The sequence below is a fragment of the Camelus ferus genome, chromosome 10, assembly GCF_009834535.1.
Source record: "Camelus ferus isolate YT-003-E chromosome 10, BCGSAC_Cfer_1.0, whole genome shotgun sequence".
NCBI classification, from domain to species: Eukaryota; Metazoa; Chordata; class Mammalia; order Artiodactyla; family Camelidae; genus Camelus; species Camelus ferus.
The window spans coordinates 10,472,388-10,491,515 of NC_045705.1; the positions used below are offsets into that span (position 1 = coordinate 10,472,388).

The window sequence follows — 19,128 nt, forward strand, 5'->3', positions numbered from 1 at the left end:
AATCAAGACACGGAAACAACTTTAATCTCTATAGATGAATAAATGAACAAGGAAAATGTGATGTGATGTGATAACAAACACACACACATACACACACACAGAAATATTATTCAGCCATAAAAAAAGAAGAAAATCCTGCCATTTACAACAACATGGATGAACTTTGAAGGCATCGTGATTAGTGAAATAAATCAGACAAAAGACAAATACTGTATGATCTCACTCATATGTGGAATCTGAATAAAAAAAAAAGCTCATAGAAACAGAGAGTATATTGGAGGTTGCCAGAGGCAGGTGGGGGAGGTGGGGTTTGAGGGAAGACCGACAAAGAATTACAAACTATAAGAGGAAAAAGTTCTGGGATGTAAGGTGCAGCATGGTTAGCAATATTGCACAGTACATATGAAAGCTGCAAAGATAGTAGATCTTAAAAGTTCTCACCACACACACAAGATCTGTAATTGTGTGAGATGAGATACGCTAACTAACATTATTGTGGTAGTCATTTTACAACATACACATATCAAATCATTACATTGTACACATTAAACTTACACAACATTGTATATCAATTATATCAAATAAAGCTGGAAAAAACTATTTTTAATCCATGTAAAAGTAAAATGTAATTTATTTTCTAATGAATACAATGTAATAATAAAACATAATGTACGTAGTTTAAACACTACAATTAAATCCTAGAACTAAAAACTTCAATATACGTGTATCAAGAATAGATAGGACTGTAAAGACAGGTACATCTAGAATTATAGTTGATGATTTCAATATTCTTCTCTCACTAATTGATAGAACAAGTGGACAGAAAATCAGGAAGTGTATTGAAGACTTGGACACCACTATCAACCAATTAGAACTAACTGATACTTGTAGGGTGATCTCCCCAAAAACAATGGAATACAAACTCCCTTTTTCAGTGCACATGGAACATTAATCAAGACAGACCACATTCTGGACAGTGAAACAGTTGTCAATAAGTTTTAAAGGACTGAAGTCAAAAGGAGCATGTTTTCTTAAAACCCGTTTGAACAGGAAATCAAGAACAAATAGATATCTGTAAAATACCCATGTATTTGGAAATTAAACAGCGTACTTCGGAGTAACTAATGGATCAAAAAAGAAATCTTTTGGAAAATTAAAGATTTTTTTGCTCTGTAAAAAAATGAAAACAAAAATATCAAAATTTGTGGTATGTAGCTAAAGCGGTGTTTAGAGGGAAATTTGCAGTATTAAAATACGTTCATTAGAAAAGAACAAATGTCAAAAATAGCGACCTCCAGTTCCGCCTTAAGAAATTTGTGAGAGAAGAGCCAAAGTGAGCAGAAGGAAGAGAATAACAAAGAAGTACAAAAATTAATTCTTACATTTAATAAAACTCAGATTACTATTAAAACCAGAGCTAGATACAATGGATTACTTAAAATGACTATAACTTAACTACTGAATTTATACCACCAAAAACCCACAAAAGCCTTAATGTAATTTTCTATACATTTTGTCTATTTCTATGCATTCTCTGTTAACAATGCATTATGACAATAAGATACTGTTATTTTCTTTCTTGGTTTCACAGGGCAACTATAGAGTTAATTTGTTTTTAATTCTGCAGATTTCCCAAAGGCTTATCTTAAGTACTTCATAATAAAATAATTATTTTCAAAGCACATGCATGATTTTTTTTTTTTTTTAACATTTTGTCTTCCAGTTGTTAACTACTTTAGCTCCAGGAGAGCCTTGTAGAATTTGAGGAGTTCCCCAATGTCACTTTCACTAACAATGAAATCCTACAACTTTTCAAGATCTGCAATGAATCTTTGCAATTCATTTGAATTAATTTTCATTAGGTTGCTGCAATCCAACGATCATCTAGAGATTTATCTACAAACACTTTGTTGAGATGGGTAGACACAGACTTGGATGCTAACAGAAAATGTTGTTTGGGAGCAGATGTTGGGAACTAGTTCCATAAGTGTTCAATACATTTGTGCATATTTTCCTATTACACCAATACTTGTTTTTTCACGCATTTTAAAGTGTATGATCTCATATAATGAAAGCTTATTCACTCATTAGAGATTATTCACTCCTTGTATTGGAGACTCAGAAGGTTTGAATGACTCGACTCAGGGACAGAGAGACCAAACCTAGGTATTCTTAATCTGTATTGTTTTGAAAACACCATGAGGCAGCAAAATACAGATACAGTTTCAGACATTTAGTCCAGTCCCGGAGTTTTCTCTACTCCAAAGGCCACATAAAGTTAATCCTCTATTTCTCCTTTTGCCTGATGCATAAATTCAACTGACTTAAGCTATGATATACATTTCTATCATAAATAATAGGAAACTGGATCTTAGGTATAATAAACAATTTTAAAAAGACATGCAAGGAAGGGACCAGTCTCATACATAGGTGCAAATTTATATATCTCTGTTCTCTATTTTTCTCTCTTTATATTCTCTCAGCAATTTGCATACATGAAGTTAACCAAAATTGTACATCTAAAATGAAGACTTCTATTTAAATAGTGCCTTCTTTGAGTTAATGAACCCTTAAGATGTTGATCCATTCTTTTCTTAACTATGCACCATAAAAATCCTTTAAAAAAAATAATGCATCTCAGGTGCCTGCCCAGAGCAAATACACAAAATGACAGAGTTGTACGAATGTCAACAGTAGATGGTGCACATTTGTTCTTCTTAATCAGCTTTGCTGTTTAAAGAAAATGAACAACTAAATAAACACACAAAATCTCTCTCAATACGAATATTATATAACAAATGAGAACTCTTAAGAAGCAGCCAAAGACACCAATGGTCCCAAACTAATTTCTTGCAAATGATCCTTTACTGTTTTGGGGTTTGGTTTCAGAACTGAGCAAAAACAAACAAAAACCCAAACTATCAAAGTTTCCAGCACTCTACTTTGAAAACTAGTAAAACGACGCTTGTCAGAGGTCAGTTAAATGTCATTAAAGAGGAAGGAGTCTGGTGCGTAGCAAGATCCAGGTGACTGTGGCAAGATTCTCACATCTAAGGTGGATGATTTTGGAGAAAGAAAGAAAAGAAACATAACCAAGACTGCGTTGATTTTTTTTTTTCTTTATCCTATAGTTCATCTTTAACTAGGGCCCTGAATATTACAAAGGACCTTTGCTTTCTAGATAATGCTTCCCTCTTCAACCCCAAATTACTTCATCATGGGAAAGAAACACAGAAGTGTTTTCCAGCATGGCTGCTATATGAATTACATGGGCAGCTATATTCCTTTTTAGATTTTGCTTCTGGGGTTTCACACCGTGATTCCTAGAACAAAATCTCCACAGATGAAGCCAAAGGCCATGATGAATCAGTGATTCTTTCAATAAATCACATTCACCCATAAATTTACACATTGGGGCTTTTACAGACAGCTCTCGATCTACTAAGCTGCCTCACTGATTAACAATCAAATATCCTTTTTATATTTATCAAAATGTATTTTAAAAATTATGAATTAATCAACTATATGCTAATAATTTTAATAACTTGATCCAGAAGAAAAAAAATCGCTGGAGCCTTAGAGTCAAAGGAAATTTTAAAAATTAAATCATCTATTTACATATTCTTATTGCAGAAGTGTGTTTAGTTTAGCAACAAAAGTATTAGTTCAAGTGCAAAACTATATTGAATCTTGATAAAATTCTGCAGGTTAAATAGGACAGAAATACAAGTTCAAATAGACAAAATAGTGACATAAAATTTCCAACTGCTAACGAAAGCGACAAAAGATGCAAATATATGAGGCTGGTGCCTAGAAACTATGATGTTTGGATTCTAGTAGATATCTTAAAAGAGTTACATTAATTTTAAAATGTCAGTATCTGCAATGTGTTAGAAATCACAGCCTTTGGAATTATTTAAACTTATAATGAAACTTTTTCAACGCCAACATTAAAACGTGTGAGTGGGTATATGATTTTCAAAATGCTTTTCGAACTCTTAACAGACCCTCGCTCTGCACTACGGTAATTTTATAGAAGACAAATGGGCTCACTAGTCTGTGCCCTAAAATGAATGTCATCCTTCAGTAGCAGTTTCTTCAGATCATACACATATAGTCCATAATGCTAAGATTCTTCACAGAATTATAGCTTCCAAGAAAAGAAAATGGAGATATTTCTGAGTTAGAAACTGCATATAACAGTCTCTATGAGTTTTAAAAAATGTATTCATTCTGGTACAAAGGTACAAAAAAGCTGATTTTTCAGCACATTCACGTTAGAACTATTAGAAGAACTCCCTTGTTTGCCAACATGACTTTTAAAAAATTTCCAGTGATCACCTGATTTATACTGTGGGAATGAACATCCATTTTAATACGGGTCCATGCAAGTTTAAAAGTGGGTAGGAGAGTCTCGTTCATAAATACCTTATAGACTATTTTTACACCAAATTTTAATTATTTGGCATTACAGATACGTTAGGTGTTTCCCGCCTTGCTTCCTCCTTTGACAGTGATAATTGAGTGTTTAAGCAACTCTGTAATTTGTAAACCCATTACTAAATGATCTTTAAAAACTTCATGTAATGACTTGGGAATATTTTAATTCGATCATTAGCCACGTGTCAAATTTTTTGAGGAATAGGACTTACCCTCTATTACATTTTGCTATTTCATCAAACAGAAGTTTCCACCGAGGACGTCCAATAAAAAGTCTTGAATTCAGTGCTTGATATTTTTCTCCAATTATCTTCTGCCAGAAAGAAAGTGCTACATTTTATATGACACAGAGTTGGACAAATAACCCATTTCTCTAACATCATTTCTGCTGGCGTTGTGGCTTCCTACCAAACTGCTGTGAGGCAAAGCATGTAAGTATCAAATGGCAACCTATTAAGCACAGTCATTTAGAAGCATCATTTCCTCCCTCTTTCCCTTTAAAATCCATTATCTTCTTGAATGCCATCATTACAAATGGCTGATTTCCCTAGACTTCAGTTAGTTGCTTCATTTGTAAGTAACTGCCATGTTAAAGAATGCCTTCTAATTGCTTACTCTCAAAAAGGGTGCAGCATGTAAGTTTTATGGAAGCGTTTCTGTACTGCAAAGTTGTCGTATAATGGCTCATTGTATGAGTAAAATACTATGAACTGTCATCATAAATTTGGGGAAATGATCCCAGACATGACAGCCTAAAATAGAAAAGCTCCAAATTTGGGATCTATCAACAAACAGCTTCTAATGAATGGGCTGGTGTTTACAGTGAACAGAATATGAGATCTGAATTGGCGGCGAAGAGTCAAGAGTGAGATGAGAAGAGAGGAGAAAGCGTCTGAGTCCCAGACAGACAAACTGAGAACCAGATGTAAGTTATGCTCCGTACCTTAATTACAGGGAAACCATGAGGAATAATGACACTGACTTGCTTCATGAGAGCAGCAAAATGAGATACTTTTTACATACCAAGTATGATAGAAATCTGACTAGAAAAAATAGGGTTAGATTAGTTTTGAGGTAACTTGCTGGGAAACAAGCTGCTGGGAAACAAGCTGCTGGAAAACAAGCAACTAGAAAACAAGCTGCACTTAAATTTCCAGTTTAAAATATTATATTCACACTTACTTGCTTAAAATGCACATGCTTGCTTCGTTTTAATGTTTTATGCAGTAGATGACCTATAGCACATATTATGCTGAAGAAAATTTGTGAGGGGCAATCCTAAGATTGACCATAAGGGCACGAAGGAGGGCAGATATTGTTAGAGCAGGCAGATAGCTAGATATGAGCAGAGAAAGGGGGACACAGACCAAATGGCAGGAATTGGGCAGAAAGAAGGGGCACAGGCCAAGTGCAGGAAACCACACATCATGTGAGCAGCAGGGGTCCCTGGGCAGAGAAGGAAAAGCTGGAATCTTTGGGCTGATAAGGGGCCACACCTTTTGGCCTGGAGACCAACAAAGAAAGGTCAGAAAAGGCAGGAATTTCCAGTGTCCGAATGTAACCTTTTCTCATTATGCCCTCATTTCAATAAAATTAGCCTTGCAGATTAGAAGTATCCATCATGAACCGACGCCATGACACTTCTGACCCAGACTAAATAAGGACAAAAATCCCTCCTCCCTTTGGGAAGGTGGAGTTGGGATGATAATCAGGGAATATGATACCAAACCCTTCCCTCCCCAATGAATATTCCGCCCATTCATTTTTACACCCTATGTAAATAACTTGCCAAAGAAACTCAGGGCCGCTGCTCACCTGAGCCTGCCCACTCTCCCCTGAGAGTGTACTATCCATCCTTTAATAAATCCTCACTTTACCTTTTTAACCTCTAAGTCTTGTCTCTGAATTCTTTCTGGGACGGGACAAGAACCTGGAACACCAGTTGCATCTATCAGCGACAATATTTCCTTAGGGTAAAACAATGGAAGGTCCTGGAAAGCCAGATCATCCATTCACAGAACTTTGTTCTGGCATGAAAGCGAGCGGTTTGACCCAGGGGAAATACGTGCTATCTCAAGATTGTCCCAGAGGCAATAACAGGATAGACTTAGAAATCTTGCATACCCCGAGGAGGGTGATTGTTCCTGGAAGGGATGGGCCTGAAATTAATCAGTTAACCAGCAAGCAGAATTTAGGGCTTATCGGATATCTGAAGCCCCACCTCTTTGATCGCATTTTTTTCTGAGCTGTGTACTCCTAATAAGTATGATGTCGACCAGGCTGTCGGTGCTCTAGATCCACGAGATCTTGAGTCCCCCTGCTCCCATCTTTGCTCTTTACTTTGTCTCTTTGTTTCTGAAGTCTTACGTTGCCCATCCCCAGACACAGTCCCAAGCTGCGCTGGATGCAACAGTAACTGACAAGCATTCATATTTTGTATTCAAAGTCTTACAGAAAATGGATGAAATAAAACCTGCGGGAGCATTCACACCCAGGTTTCTACACCTATGCAGCAATTTGATGTAAATACTAGTTTCTTCACCTATGGCATGGGGCTCACAATATCATTTACCTCTTGAATCTGTTGGAATTACATAAGAAAATGTATATGAAATGCTTAGCACAGCGTCTAGCAGTTAAGTAAATAATACGTGATGTCTGTTAGATTTTTTAGTTTCCCTTAAAGAGATATAAGCTTCATTTTGTATGACCTTATCTTCTCTCCCCGCATAAAACCTCCCCTCCCTGAACACAATCACAAAACTGTTCACGTCTGTTCTGATCTCTAGATGAGGCAACAGAGAAGAGGAGAGAGGGGAACTCAAAGGTCTGTTTCAGCTCCCTGTGAGGAGGACAAGTGAAAGGCAGAAAACGGATGACTTCAAGGACGAGCCACGAGTTTGCTGGACACGTTCCAGAAGAGGCATTCCCCGTGGGAAGCATCTCTTCAAACCACCTGCAGACATCTTCCTCCAGCCCAGCCCCTACAGTAAATCTTCTATCCTCGAGAGCCTTGTTTAATTTACAAGAACATCCAATCACATACCTGCATCCCATCTGTCTGACTGAGGTACAGCTGGATGTTGACATAGTCAGGTCTGTTCTCTTGCCAAAACTGGGAGGACATGAAAGTAAACAGACATTAAAATTGATTCTGTATACACAGACTTTCTCCTCTTCGAACATACGTGATTCTACAATTTGTTAAAACAGGTCTCGTCTTATCACAGCCAACATCTACGAGCAAATGTATATACACATGTACATAAACACGGACCACATACACGGCAGATTCTGACATTAATAACCTGCTGCCTACTGTCTATAGGTTTGATTAGTTACGATGAAGGTTGTGGAAGGGATTCGTTCCCTGTTACCCTCAAAGATACAAAATCAGGCATGCTAACTACTCCACTAATATTCCTTTAAATCCCTCCTACATAGTTCTTATTTTATTCCCTAAGAGCCTCTAAATTTTACCTAAGAGTTCACGCAGAAAGAACATGATTTTCTAAAAAAAAAAAAAAAAAAAAAAAAAAAGTCAAAAGTGATATATAATATACATGCTAGGAACAAAACAAAACAAAACAAAACAAAACAAAACAAAACAAAACAAGAAAACCCCAAATGACTCGGTTCAAGCTCCCACCTTCTTCCTATTCAGCACTGGGTTCCCGGCTATAAAAATGTATGAGGAGGGAACGTACCTGCCAAAATAAAACATCCTAGGAAAAAACCTCAAACATTTTGATATCTTGAAAAATAAACTGACAAAGAAAAATATCTAAAGGAAAAGAAATCCAACAAAGGGAGGAAAGGGTTTTTGTCCCCCTGTGCTTCCCAGTGAATTCGCTCATGACTGGCCCAGGCTCTGATTGAATCCTGACTTCTAAAATCTACGTTTAAATGCATTACTCTTCTTAGGGTTTCCTTGCACCACCCTGAAAAAAGGAGAAGGTGAAAGAGAAAGAAAAGGAATCAAAAGTGGAAGAAGAGAAGGGACACAACAGGTGTGCTCTGGAGAACAGGGGTGCGTATCTGATGTGTGGACTCTGAGGAAAGACCTGGAAAGTGACCAGCACTTCTTCAACAGCCAGACTATTTCTTGAGCATCAGGGGGCACAGTAGGTTTGCCTGAGACGGTATGTGTGCCTTTGCTGGACCTTATTACGGCAAAAGGATCCACTGATTTCAAGCACTGTTTCTATGTAGCATGAAAGCAATCACTTTTTCATGGATATGCTCGGGCTCAAAGTAGAAGTTTCAGGAAAGCAAAAGAAGTCATTCTGCAAGTCGGGAGTGACTAAGTGACGTTTCCTCACTCCTCTGGCACCCTTGTCATAGTAAGGGCTCCCGGCAGGTAACTAAGGGAATGACTTCTATTGCCTTCGCTATCTGACCCTGAGATGTCTAGGGGGGTTACTCAACGTATATAGGCTTATATAGGCTTCTTCATCAGGACGACGACAGGGTTGAAAGACCTAATCTCACAGGCTTCTTCCAGCTCTAAAATTACATATTTTCTGACAGGCGGCAACTCCAAATGGTAAAATCCCAATAAAAACATATTTTACGTTGACGGTGATAAATGAAGATTCTCTCAGCACCCATAATACTCTTAAAATATAAATCGCTAGTTATGTTCCACACAACAGCTGCCTCAAGTTACATCCAAACCCTAAATTCATTTTAAAGCCCTGTAGGAATTGAATCAGGGTTTATGAATTTTAATTGTGAGGCAAAACTGAGGAATTTCCAGATGCCAGTCATGGACAGCACCTCACAAAGCACGTGACTTGCATTTGACTTTTGTCTTCAAAAAGAAAAATTTTTTTTTTTGGCAGGGGGAGGTAACTAGGTTTGTTGCTTTGTTTGTTTATTTATTTACTTACTTACTTACTTACTTATTTGGAGGTACTGGGAATTGAACCCAGGACCTCATGTGTGCTGAGTATGCATGCTACCACTGAGCTATACCCTCCCCCTTTGATTTTTGTCTTAAATGTCTACCAGGATGCTGCTCTGAGATTAACCCAATAACTCTTGCATCATCAGGTGTTTGATGCCTGTGACCTCCAGAGAGAAGTGTGCAAATTTAAATAATGTATTTAATGAATTCAATGTCTCTATTTTAATTTCTCCCTTACTAAAGACAAGCAATAATATCTACTGAAGAAACACACACACACAAACATACACACTCCCACATACTGAACCTGGTAACACAGTTGCAAACACAGAAAATAATAAAAGACTTTCCTTTTTTAACATCATCGTCAGAAGCACCATTGAAGAACCAGTGTTCATCCTTCTGATGTGAAAAACCAAAACAAGTATGCTGGGCTGTGTGTAGAAGATAATCATCACCACATTGTTTATACTAGCGTTAAGTTTTCGTGTTATTTACTCCATGGAACCCTAAGGGTAAAGCATAACCTATCAAAAAAACTTGAAAAGAAATATTAAGATTCAACTGCTTTGAAGGTGCAGCCATTTATGTTTTTCTTTCCTTCATTCCTTTCCTACCCTGCTGCTTGCCTTATAAATCATCTTTTATTCAAATGTGTTTTTCTGTATCTTGGATCCAATTATAGCCTGTTATTAAAAAAAAAATGTACGGGCTCTATATCAGTTCAAGAAAGATTTTTTTTTTTAATTAGAAAAAAAAAGCAAAGGTAGAATTAGGAAATCCAAGAAGTGAGACAAGTGGTTGATAATCGTAGGAAGAGAGGTTCAATCTCCCTAGCTTGTAGGGGAAAATACAATGAGACCGCACTCTTTCAGAGATGGGTAGATATGTAAAAGATTGGTAATAAAATGTTTGGAAGAAATTTCTCTCATGTTCTTTGGTGGAATGTAAATTGTTTCAGCCTCTTTTGGGGACCTTTTGTCAGTATATACTAAATTCATTCACATCTCCTCACAGTCTCCAACTTAGAGAGTTCAGTCTCAGGTATCAACCTAGAAAAAATACTCATAAATTTGAGAGTGCTGATTTCGCTCTTCCTGAAAGAGTTTCCTCCCTTAACCTCAAGGACAGAGCCACCTCTTGCTTTTCCTGCTACCTCACTGGCCACTCGGACCGATCGCCTTTATTGGCCATCACCCATCTTCTGTTCCTCTAGAAACTGAAGTACCCCAGGCTTGGTATTTTCACACACGCTCCCAAGATGATCTACAGTCGTTATCAGCCTGCTCAAATCTAAATCCTTTCAATGGCTTCTCATCATCCCTTCCCCCAACTCCCCTCCTGATTTAGCAGGCTCTTGGTGAGTCCCAGGAATCTGCACTTATTTTTTCATTGTGGTAAAATATACATAGCATATAATTGATCATTTTAACCATTTTTCAGTGTACAGTTGTTTAGCATTAAATACATTTACATTGTTTTGCAACCATCTCCACCAATCCATCTCCAGAACTTTTTCATCTTCCCAAACTGAAACTCTGTATCCATTAAATATTAACTCCCCACTTGCTCTCCTTCAAAACCTCTGGCAACCACCAGTCTACTTTCTGTCTCTATGAAGTAGACCATTCTAGGTCCCTTATACAAGTGGAATTATACAATACTTGTCCTTTTGTATCTGGTTGCATAGTAATACTTTTTTTTTTTTTAAAGCAATTTACAGAGCAATACAAATAGTATGATAGAATTTATAGAAAGTTTGTGAGTTACATCTGGTTACGTATTTTGGGTGAGGATTTTGCTTCATGTGGCTTATCTGACAAATTTGCAGCAAAGATGAATAGGTGTATTACTTGCATAACTTAAAAAGACAAAGATAGATATATTCTTAGAAAAATAAAAGGTTATCTGTAGAAGAAAATGCTGCCTTTCACCCCTGGAAGGAATTAAACTTAGATTTTGGGATTTATGAAATTCTGTATTACTGTGCCAAAGGTCTGCTGACAACCCACTTGGAATACTGAAGGTGGAGATAAGATATAAAGAGCTACTAGAACAAAGGATAGAAGGTGTAACAGCAATTGCTGTCTGTGATGTTTTCCTCTCTCTGTCTTCCTTCACCATCTCATGTGCATACATTTGCATCCACATATGCATATATATATGCATCCTATATGCATACATCACGAGCCATATGTATACATTTCTATGTTAAAATATCCTAGGTCAAAACTTGTCCTAGATATATACACAAATTCACAGATACCAATATCTGAAAAGGTGTGGACCAAATTATTAACAGACGTTATCTCTGTTTATTTAAGGGATTTTTTTTTCCCTCCTCACTCATCTGCACATTTTCTGGTTTATCCTATAGTGAGCACTTATTACTTCAATAATTTGAAATAAAATGGCTATCTTTTAAAATTTAAACAATTGCAAAAGGAAAAACAAACCTAATTTTACCTTGTTATACAACACACAGAGTAAGTCTGCAAACCAACGGAAGGACTGGATGTCTCTGCACACCCAAATAAAATACAGTCTTCTCAGCTTGTATGGTTTCCAATCATCCCTTTAAAATTAAAATAACACCATAGCGATGAGGATGGCAAAAACAATTAAGAATCTCTATATCCCTGAATATTTGCTTCTCATTAGCAAGCAATCTTTGGAAAAACCAGTTATTTACATTCCAGCATCTGACATAGCACGTACTTTAACTCCCAAATGAATTTAAAATGCAATATACTGACTCAAAGATGTGGGGTATTCCATGAATTTACGTGTTCAAGCTTGTGAGTATTGTATACATATCACCCATCTCCAGCTGAATGTATCAAACTGAACAGAGTTTAGAGTCAGAGCAATGTCAGCTCTGCATCTCAGAAAAGAAAAAAAAAAAAAAGTTCTCTGTTTTCAGTGAGTTCTATCACTCAGCAGGACTCCAGTGATCACCCTGCCCTGGCTTCCAGGCAAAAATGAGCCCAAATCATTCCAGAAAGTTGGCTGTTTACCCCTTCTTAATAATCATTAAAGAAAGAGATTTCACAACCACCTACTATGTAATGCATTCCAGCAACTCGCAATTCCAAGTCTGGATTCCTCCTTATAATTACGAAGTAGGCTTGAGGTTAAGAAAATATTCTTCCCTTTTTTAAACTTTAGGGGTCCAAACAATGTGCAATAAGTTTTCAGAAACAAATAATTTCTGGTTTCGAATATAGTTATTTTTCTGAGAACCTCCAAAAAGTCCCAAATCTTTATCAAGTATTTAAAATTGAAATAATATATCATTCAAACCCATCACTTCAACTTATTTCTTTTTCAGCACTTCATAAAATGGGACTTTAAGGCAAATTGTGTTTTCTTGAAGAGTGAATGAAACAGATTTGAGAAGAACTTCCTACTGTCATTTTGTTTGTGGTTTCATGACAATATCAATCAATTAATTTTTGCCTATAATCCTAGAACTAAAATAACTGAAAAAGTATGTTCTGGCCAAGCAAACTTACCTTTGAAATTTCTATTCTTCAGTCTGTTACAGATTTGCTGAGTAACAGACCCAGGAACGATGTGCTCATCTGTCATCTCAGAAGGCCTTTCTCTGACCACATTTCCACAATAACCCTTGCTCTTTATTTCTGTATCCCATTAATCTCCCTGACATTTCATCATAGTTCTCATATTTTTTGAAATAATGTTATTTATGAATTTCTCACTGGTTTATTTTTCTACCTGCCCCAATTGAATGTCACCTTTTTAAGGGCAAGGACTCTGCTCAGTCATTGCTGTATTACCAGAAACTACAAGATCAACCGGCACCTAGGTGCTCAAAAATATTTGCTGACTAATTGCATTAGTAGTGTCACTTACCACTGATGAGGAAGGAGAGAAACAGAGCAGAGAGAATGACTTTGATAGAGGAAAAGGGCGAAGGAGAGCGTAACTGTGGCACCGACATATTTTACAAGGAACCATGCTGAAAGCCACAGACCACGTTTTGAGGATCCCTGAATAATTCCCCTTATCAATCCATAAACGGAGTTCCTTGAACAACAGGTAGAAGAATTCGGTAAGGAATTACTTCTTACTAAAAGAGAGATGTCTGAAATACTGTCAGTTCGCTATTTGGACAAATAACATGGATCAAAATGACATACAGCAGGGTGTTGAGTATTGATGCAAATGGAGTTACTCCAATGCCTCCAGCCACGCAGAGGCTAACCTCATAGTTCAGAGACTCCTCAAACGGACTTCCAAAGGGGCCGTCGATGTATAGCCTGTGGAGGAGGCAGACAATGGTGGGAAAAATGAAAGTAAGTTAAATTAATTTTCTCTATGTGGCAAACATGCTGCATCTGGCGTCGAGGCTTTGTGATGGCTCAGGTCTAAGTTCATTGTCTCTCACTGCGATAAGCTAAAGGAAGGGTTCTTCATGAATTATCAATATTAAAACAACTACAGCTGTTTCAAAGTGCGCCTTTTTTGAGGAAAGCATTCATTTAAAGTGTAGGGAAATGCAGATAGAACCATGAGATAGCTAAGGACTAGTTACAGCTTTGATCATATTACATTATGATATTGGACTCAATTAAAATACCTTGTTTTACTGTGTCTGAATTCAATAATGTTATTATCAATGGTAAAGTCAGTAGCAGAACTATTTTCTGAAATCTTTACCACATGAATAGAAAAGAAACTAACCCTGTTCCTCCTCTTGCCCTGGTTAGGTTTATTAGTATAGAAACGGCTGGAGAACAATCTCAGTGCAATCTCAGAGGAATCGCTAATTACTCTAGTTGTGATTGCATATTCGTGTATGTGTGTGTGCGTTTGTGTGTGTGAGTGAAATCCTTCTTAACTGCAACGGAATTTGCTAATTGTTCGCTCAATATTCATCCTCCCATTCTTTCTTGGTAACAAAACATTCCTGTTATTCAGGGAAGCCAAGTACCCAGCCAAAATACTACACTTCCCAGACTGCCTTGCACCTGTTTTGGCTGTGTGACTATGTTCTGCCTGGTGTGATATAAATGGACACACAATTAGAAGAAAAAAACTGGAAGGCTCCTTGAAGGAAGCTGTCTCAGCTGAAAGTTACATCTCTTTATCCGTGTCCCTTTCTTTCCTCCTTCCTTGTGCCTGAGTTGTTCGTCTAAACATTTACCTTTAATGGCTGCAAAATTACTATACCCTCTGTGGACTGCCTAGTTCCAGCCACCTTTATGTTAAAAAAAAAAAAAAAAAAAGACATCTCTGTATATAAGATACTGCCATTTTAAACCTTTTTTCCTATTATAAAAAATTTCTTAAAAAACAGTAACTGTCCAAGAAACTAACTTTGTGCAGTCAGCCTTATGATATAAATATCTTTTATTGTTAATCTTGTTCATCTGTCTTTTATTACATGGGAGTCTCAGACAAGAACCTAGAAGGGCAAAGAGAAAGGAATTCTTCCTCCCCAACACTTCTTAAAAGAAATAACAAACACAAGGACGTTTTACTTGACTAGCAAAGAATAAGAGAGAGGAGTCATGAACTCACCTCTTTCCTATTTGTCCGCTCTCCAAACCACACATGCTCACACACACCCTCCCTACACCCTCAACAGCTAGTCCCCAGTAGTCTGCAATAACTTTGGGCAAGAAGACAAGAACTCGGGGTTCTGGTCATTTGCGAGGGTTGGGCTCACAGGCGTGTTACTTGTCCTCTCTAACTCTGAGTTTCTTCATCTAAAAAAACACCGATCAGATGTGATGACACAGTAAAAGCCTACTGAGAACTGCGGAGGGCCACAGATGCCAGGCAGCTTTATTGTAGCTGCGTCAGTGATGCCTCCGAGCACCATCAGGCCCTCAGAGAGTCCACCATCAGCGCAAGAAATGACTTACGTTCACTGGGAGACCAGAAACGTAGCAGCAAAACAACAACAACAACAAAACGGAAAGAGATGAGCCACTGAGTAATTGCAAGTTCAGTCCTCAAGGAGGTGATAAGGTAGAAACACGCAAGTACGAGAGGAGGCACAACCTGAGGAGTAACTTGCGTGTGTTATACACCCATACTGCACACACGCAACGCTTTCTACTTTTCACACAGGATGCTGTGTTCTTGACACTTTCTGAGGCAGGTACAGTATCATCATCCCCATTCAACAAGTGGGGGACTTGAGACCACAGGAGGGGCCAGGACCAGCCTGAAGCCCCGAGCCTCCTCGCTGGAATACTGGGGTGGGATGGGGCACAGGGTGTGAGAGAGGAGAGAAAGACCAGGGTCTAGTCCTGAAAGGCAATCTGTTAGGTTGTGCAGCTCAGTCCCAGATCTAAATACAACTTTCTGAGCAGAAGTAAGAGGCAATTTTGTGACAGCCACTGGTTATATGGGAGAATCATCTGGAACTAACCCTGCTTGTGTGTACATAAAGGTAAAAATAAATAACTTTTGTTCTTAATAGCCATGAGGTGGATAGCAACACTGAACAAATTTATAGTGTTTTAAAGATTACAAAACACACTTACATAAAGTTCTGATTTGATCTCAGACCAATCCTGTGTTTGCCAAAAATGGAGATTCTGCCACATATTCTAACTGGGTTGACATCAAAGGAAGCGTTATTTTTAATAAAGTTGCAGAATAAATAAGCCTCTGGAGCAGTGAGGTTTCTGTAAGAGAACAGCTATCTTTGAACTGAATTAGACAGTTCAAGGATTATTTTTCTAACCAAAATAAATGTATAGGCCTTATCATTCTGTTTATGTAAAGATGATAAGGTGTAAAACCAACAGCCTTCTGCTTGACTATTCTGACATCAGTAGAGCTACGTGATTGGCAGGGTTACCTGCTTTAGATGAATTATTTGTGATTAGTAAACAAGAATTAAATAACATTATTCCACTTCATTGGTCAGGAGGCTGAGGTTCTGGAAGCTGACACATTTGCTCAAGGCCACACATGTAACAAATGGCTTAGATCTACCACCCGAGTGGCCTCCATTTCTGTTTATGAAACCAAACAAACCAAAACTGTCTTCCCAAACAGGACTTCATTCTAATTCTTTCAATCCAAGAAATGCTCAATTGAATCTTTTTTCATTGAATATGAACTCTAGCTTTAGGCCCGAACATGGTTTTGCCTTAAAGTCTATTTGATCTGAAGCAATTTTTCTTTGGTTAGAATTTCTCTGCTGTACCCCTCATTTTTAACTGTCTGCCTGTCTTTATGTTTTGAGCGAATCTCTTGAGTATAGCTAGCTTACAGCCTTGTTTTATTTTCTTATTCCAGCCTGACAGGCTTTTTGCTCTGAACTGTAGAATTCCGTTTATAATTATGTTGAATTACTTACCACAGTATCACCCTGTGCTGTTGGTCCCACTTTTTGTTTCTCCTCCTCCCCTGTCTCAACTACTTTTATGTTAAGTGTTGGTCTCTGCTTTTATTGTTCTGTAAGTAAATTATAATTTCCCCCAGGGTGAATTTATTTTTCTAACGTTGCTTGGGATTTACTGGTATCCTGAATTTGAGCTAATATTACATCTCCATCACTCTCCCCTTTTCCCTTTCGGACCTCTAAGGTAAAAGAGATGCATGAAGTTCTCACTCCACCCATCTCATCTCAACCTTTCTTTCATAGTTTCCGTACCTCTGTCTCTGTGTGTCACATTCTGGGTAACTATTTCAGTTGTATCTGACAACCCCTTTATTCTGTCCATGGCTGCGTTAAAAGGCTCAAGTTTGTGATATTGTGTCTTTCACTTCTAGAAGCTCTATGGGCTCTTTCCCAAAAGCCCCTTGAGAAATATGACTGTCCCTTGTCTCTTCGCCATGATTTTAATGCTCCCTTTTATTTCTTTAGACATATTAAACATTTGTTTCATACTTTTTAAATATATAATTTTTACTAACGTGCTCATCATGTTTTGCTTCCTTATTTAAAAAAAAAAACAGGACTCATATTCTTTGGTGCCTTATGTATAGGAATCCTTTGAGGATTAATGTGTATCCTCCCCAAGAGAGGATTTTCATTTTCCTCTTTCAGGCAACAAGAGGATGGCATGAATCTGGACTCACTTTAAATTAAATCTTTGTCCCTGTATTTATTAGGCTATGAGCATATTACGAATTCACTCTTCCAACACAAGTAAGACAAAGCTTCTGGATGCTAAATGTCAGGGGAGACGTCTTTTTAAACTCCCCTTAGAACCAAAGACAAAAGTAAGTCACGTAAGTCACGTAAGTCCGTTATCTCCACTAGCTCCTTCTGCAGAGCAGACCGTTTCACCTCTTCCTTATTCACTGAGGCTGTTGCACCTGAGGCGCCTGGGCTGTTTGTAGGGGTCTCTGGTCTTTCTCCAACCCTCCTCAGAGGCCAGCCTTGTCTCTTGTCCACCACACCTGGTCCATTAAAACCAGCTCTAGCCTTCTGGGGATAAAGAGATACACTTTTAGGAGCAAACATGAGCGTTAGCACTCACTGCACTTGTTCAACTAGATTCGACACTTCTTACGGCTTATGACCCCAGTAAGTATTTTCTTCTCCCACCATCTCAAACATGCATTAAAAATTATTAATGTGTGTGTTTAGATGTTTACGTTTTCTATACTAGTAAGATTATTTTTGATCATCTAATCTGCATATTTTTCACTCTTAAATTCACACATACACATACATAAATAGATGGATTCCCACTACTGGACTTCGTTCCTATGGAAAGTTAAGGAAATTTTTTTTTTTTTTTTTTTTTGCCTTTTAGTTTCATTTTTTTTTTCTGCACTGGCTAAAGTAGGCCTGATCTGCTAATATGTAACTTGAAATGTTTGTTAATATGCAAAAAAAAAATAGTTCAAATAATTAAAAGAAAAGCTACCAAATTCTTCAAACTTTTCATACACTAAGTTAACTGGAAACATGAATTGTAAGCTGATCAACCCCTCGTGAATTTTCAATTATGACATCTAACCAACTTTCACACCCCATTCCAACATACTTTTAAATACATCTGCAACTAAAATAAAATTACCTCTGACAGCTTTTAGATGGAATATATTCAATTAAAATAAACACTTCAAGATGAGTTTAGATTTTTCATGCAGACTTTTATACGACAATCACCCTTTCCAACAAAGAGTGCTAGTTTTTAAATTGAATTTAACTTGTACTTTTACTTATTAAGATGATGGTGAAGCCTTTTTATTTTCTGTACACTTACCTGCCTTTAGGCTCAAATTTTTTACAATTTTTTTTTTTTCTCAAACAAATCACTCCATCTTTTTCCTAGTTCTCCTCTTTTATCCATATGGCAACTTACCCTTCCTGCTGAAAGCAATGTGTATAGTAAGTTGTTACCTTAGATGCTAGCTAATTTTAGCTTGAATAAACTTATAAACCTCAAATTTAACTGTGCTATATTTTGTTGTTGCCATTTCATTTCCATTAGTGTAGAGAGCTCAATTCAATTAAGAAATAGCCCATGGCTTCTCTTATTATGACGCACCTTGTCTTCCCAGCCAAAAGAAAAAAAGAGAGAGGGGTAGGGGAAGAAACAGAAAACGCGGGACAAATAATCAGTACAAAATAATGCTATAGAATGTAATTCAATGTCAATGAACTAAAACCTTCAGTTCAAGGGAAAGACTGTCAGACTAGAATAAGAAAACAAAGCAGAGTGATGAGTCTTTTCAAGAGATTCACCTAAAACATAAAGGTACAAAAAAGTTGAAAGTTAAAGGATCAAGATTCAGGAAGGAAGTTCAAACAAAAGCAAAATATTTGTAATGAC

The 19,128-nt window shown here is 37.3% G+C and overlaps 1 protein-coding gene across 2 annotated transcripts in view; it reads right to left on the reverse strand.

Moving 5' to 3' along the window:
• NOX4 (NADPH oxidase 4) overlaps positions 1-19,128 on the reverse strand; it is a 90,041-nt gene that overhangs the window by 4,646 nt on the left and 66,267 nt on the right. For both annotated transcript variants that reach the window (XM_032488362.1, XM_032488361.1), the window contains 4 exons: positions 13,513-13,632; positions 11,816-11,924; positions 7,487-7,555; positions 4,653-4,753 (listed from right to left, as the gene is read on the reverse strand). In XM_032488362.1, coding sequence (XP_032344253.1) covers positions 4,653-4,753; positions 7,487-7,555; positions 11,816-11,924; positions 13,513-13,632 — 399 coding nt within the window. The remainder of the gene's footprint in view (positions 1-4,652; positions 4,754-7,486; positions 7,556-11,815; positions 11,925-13,512; positions 13,633-19,128) is intronic.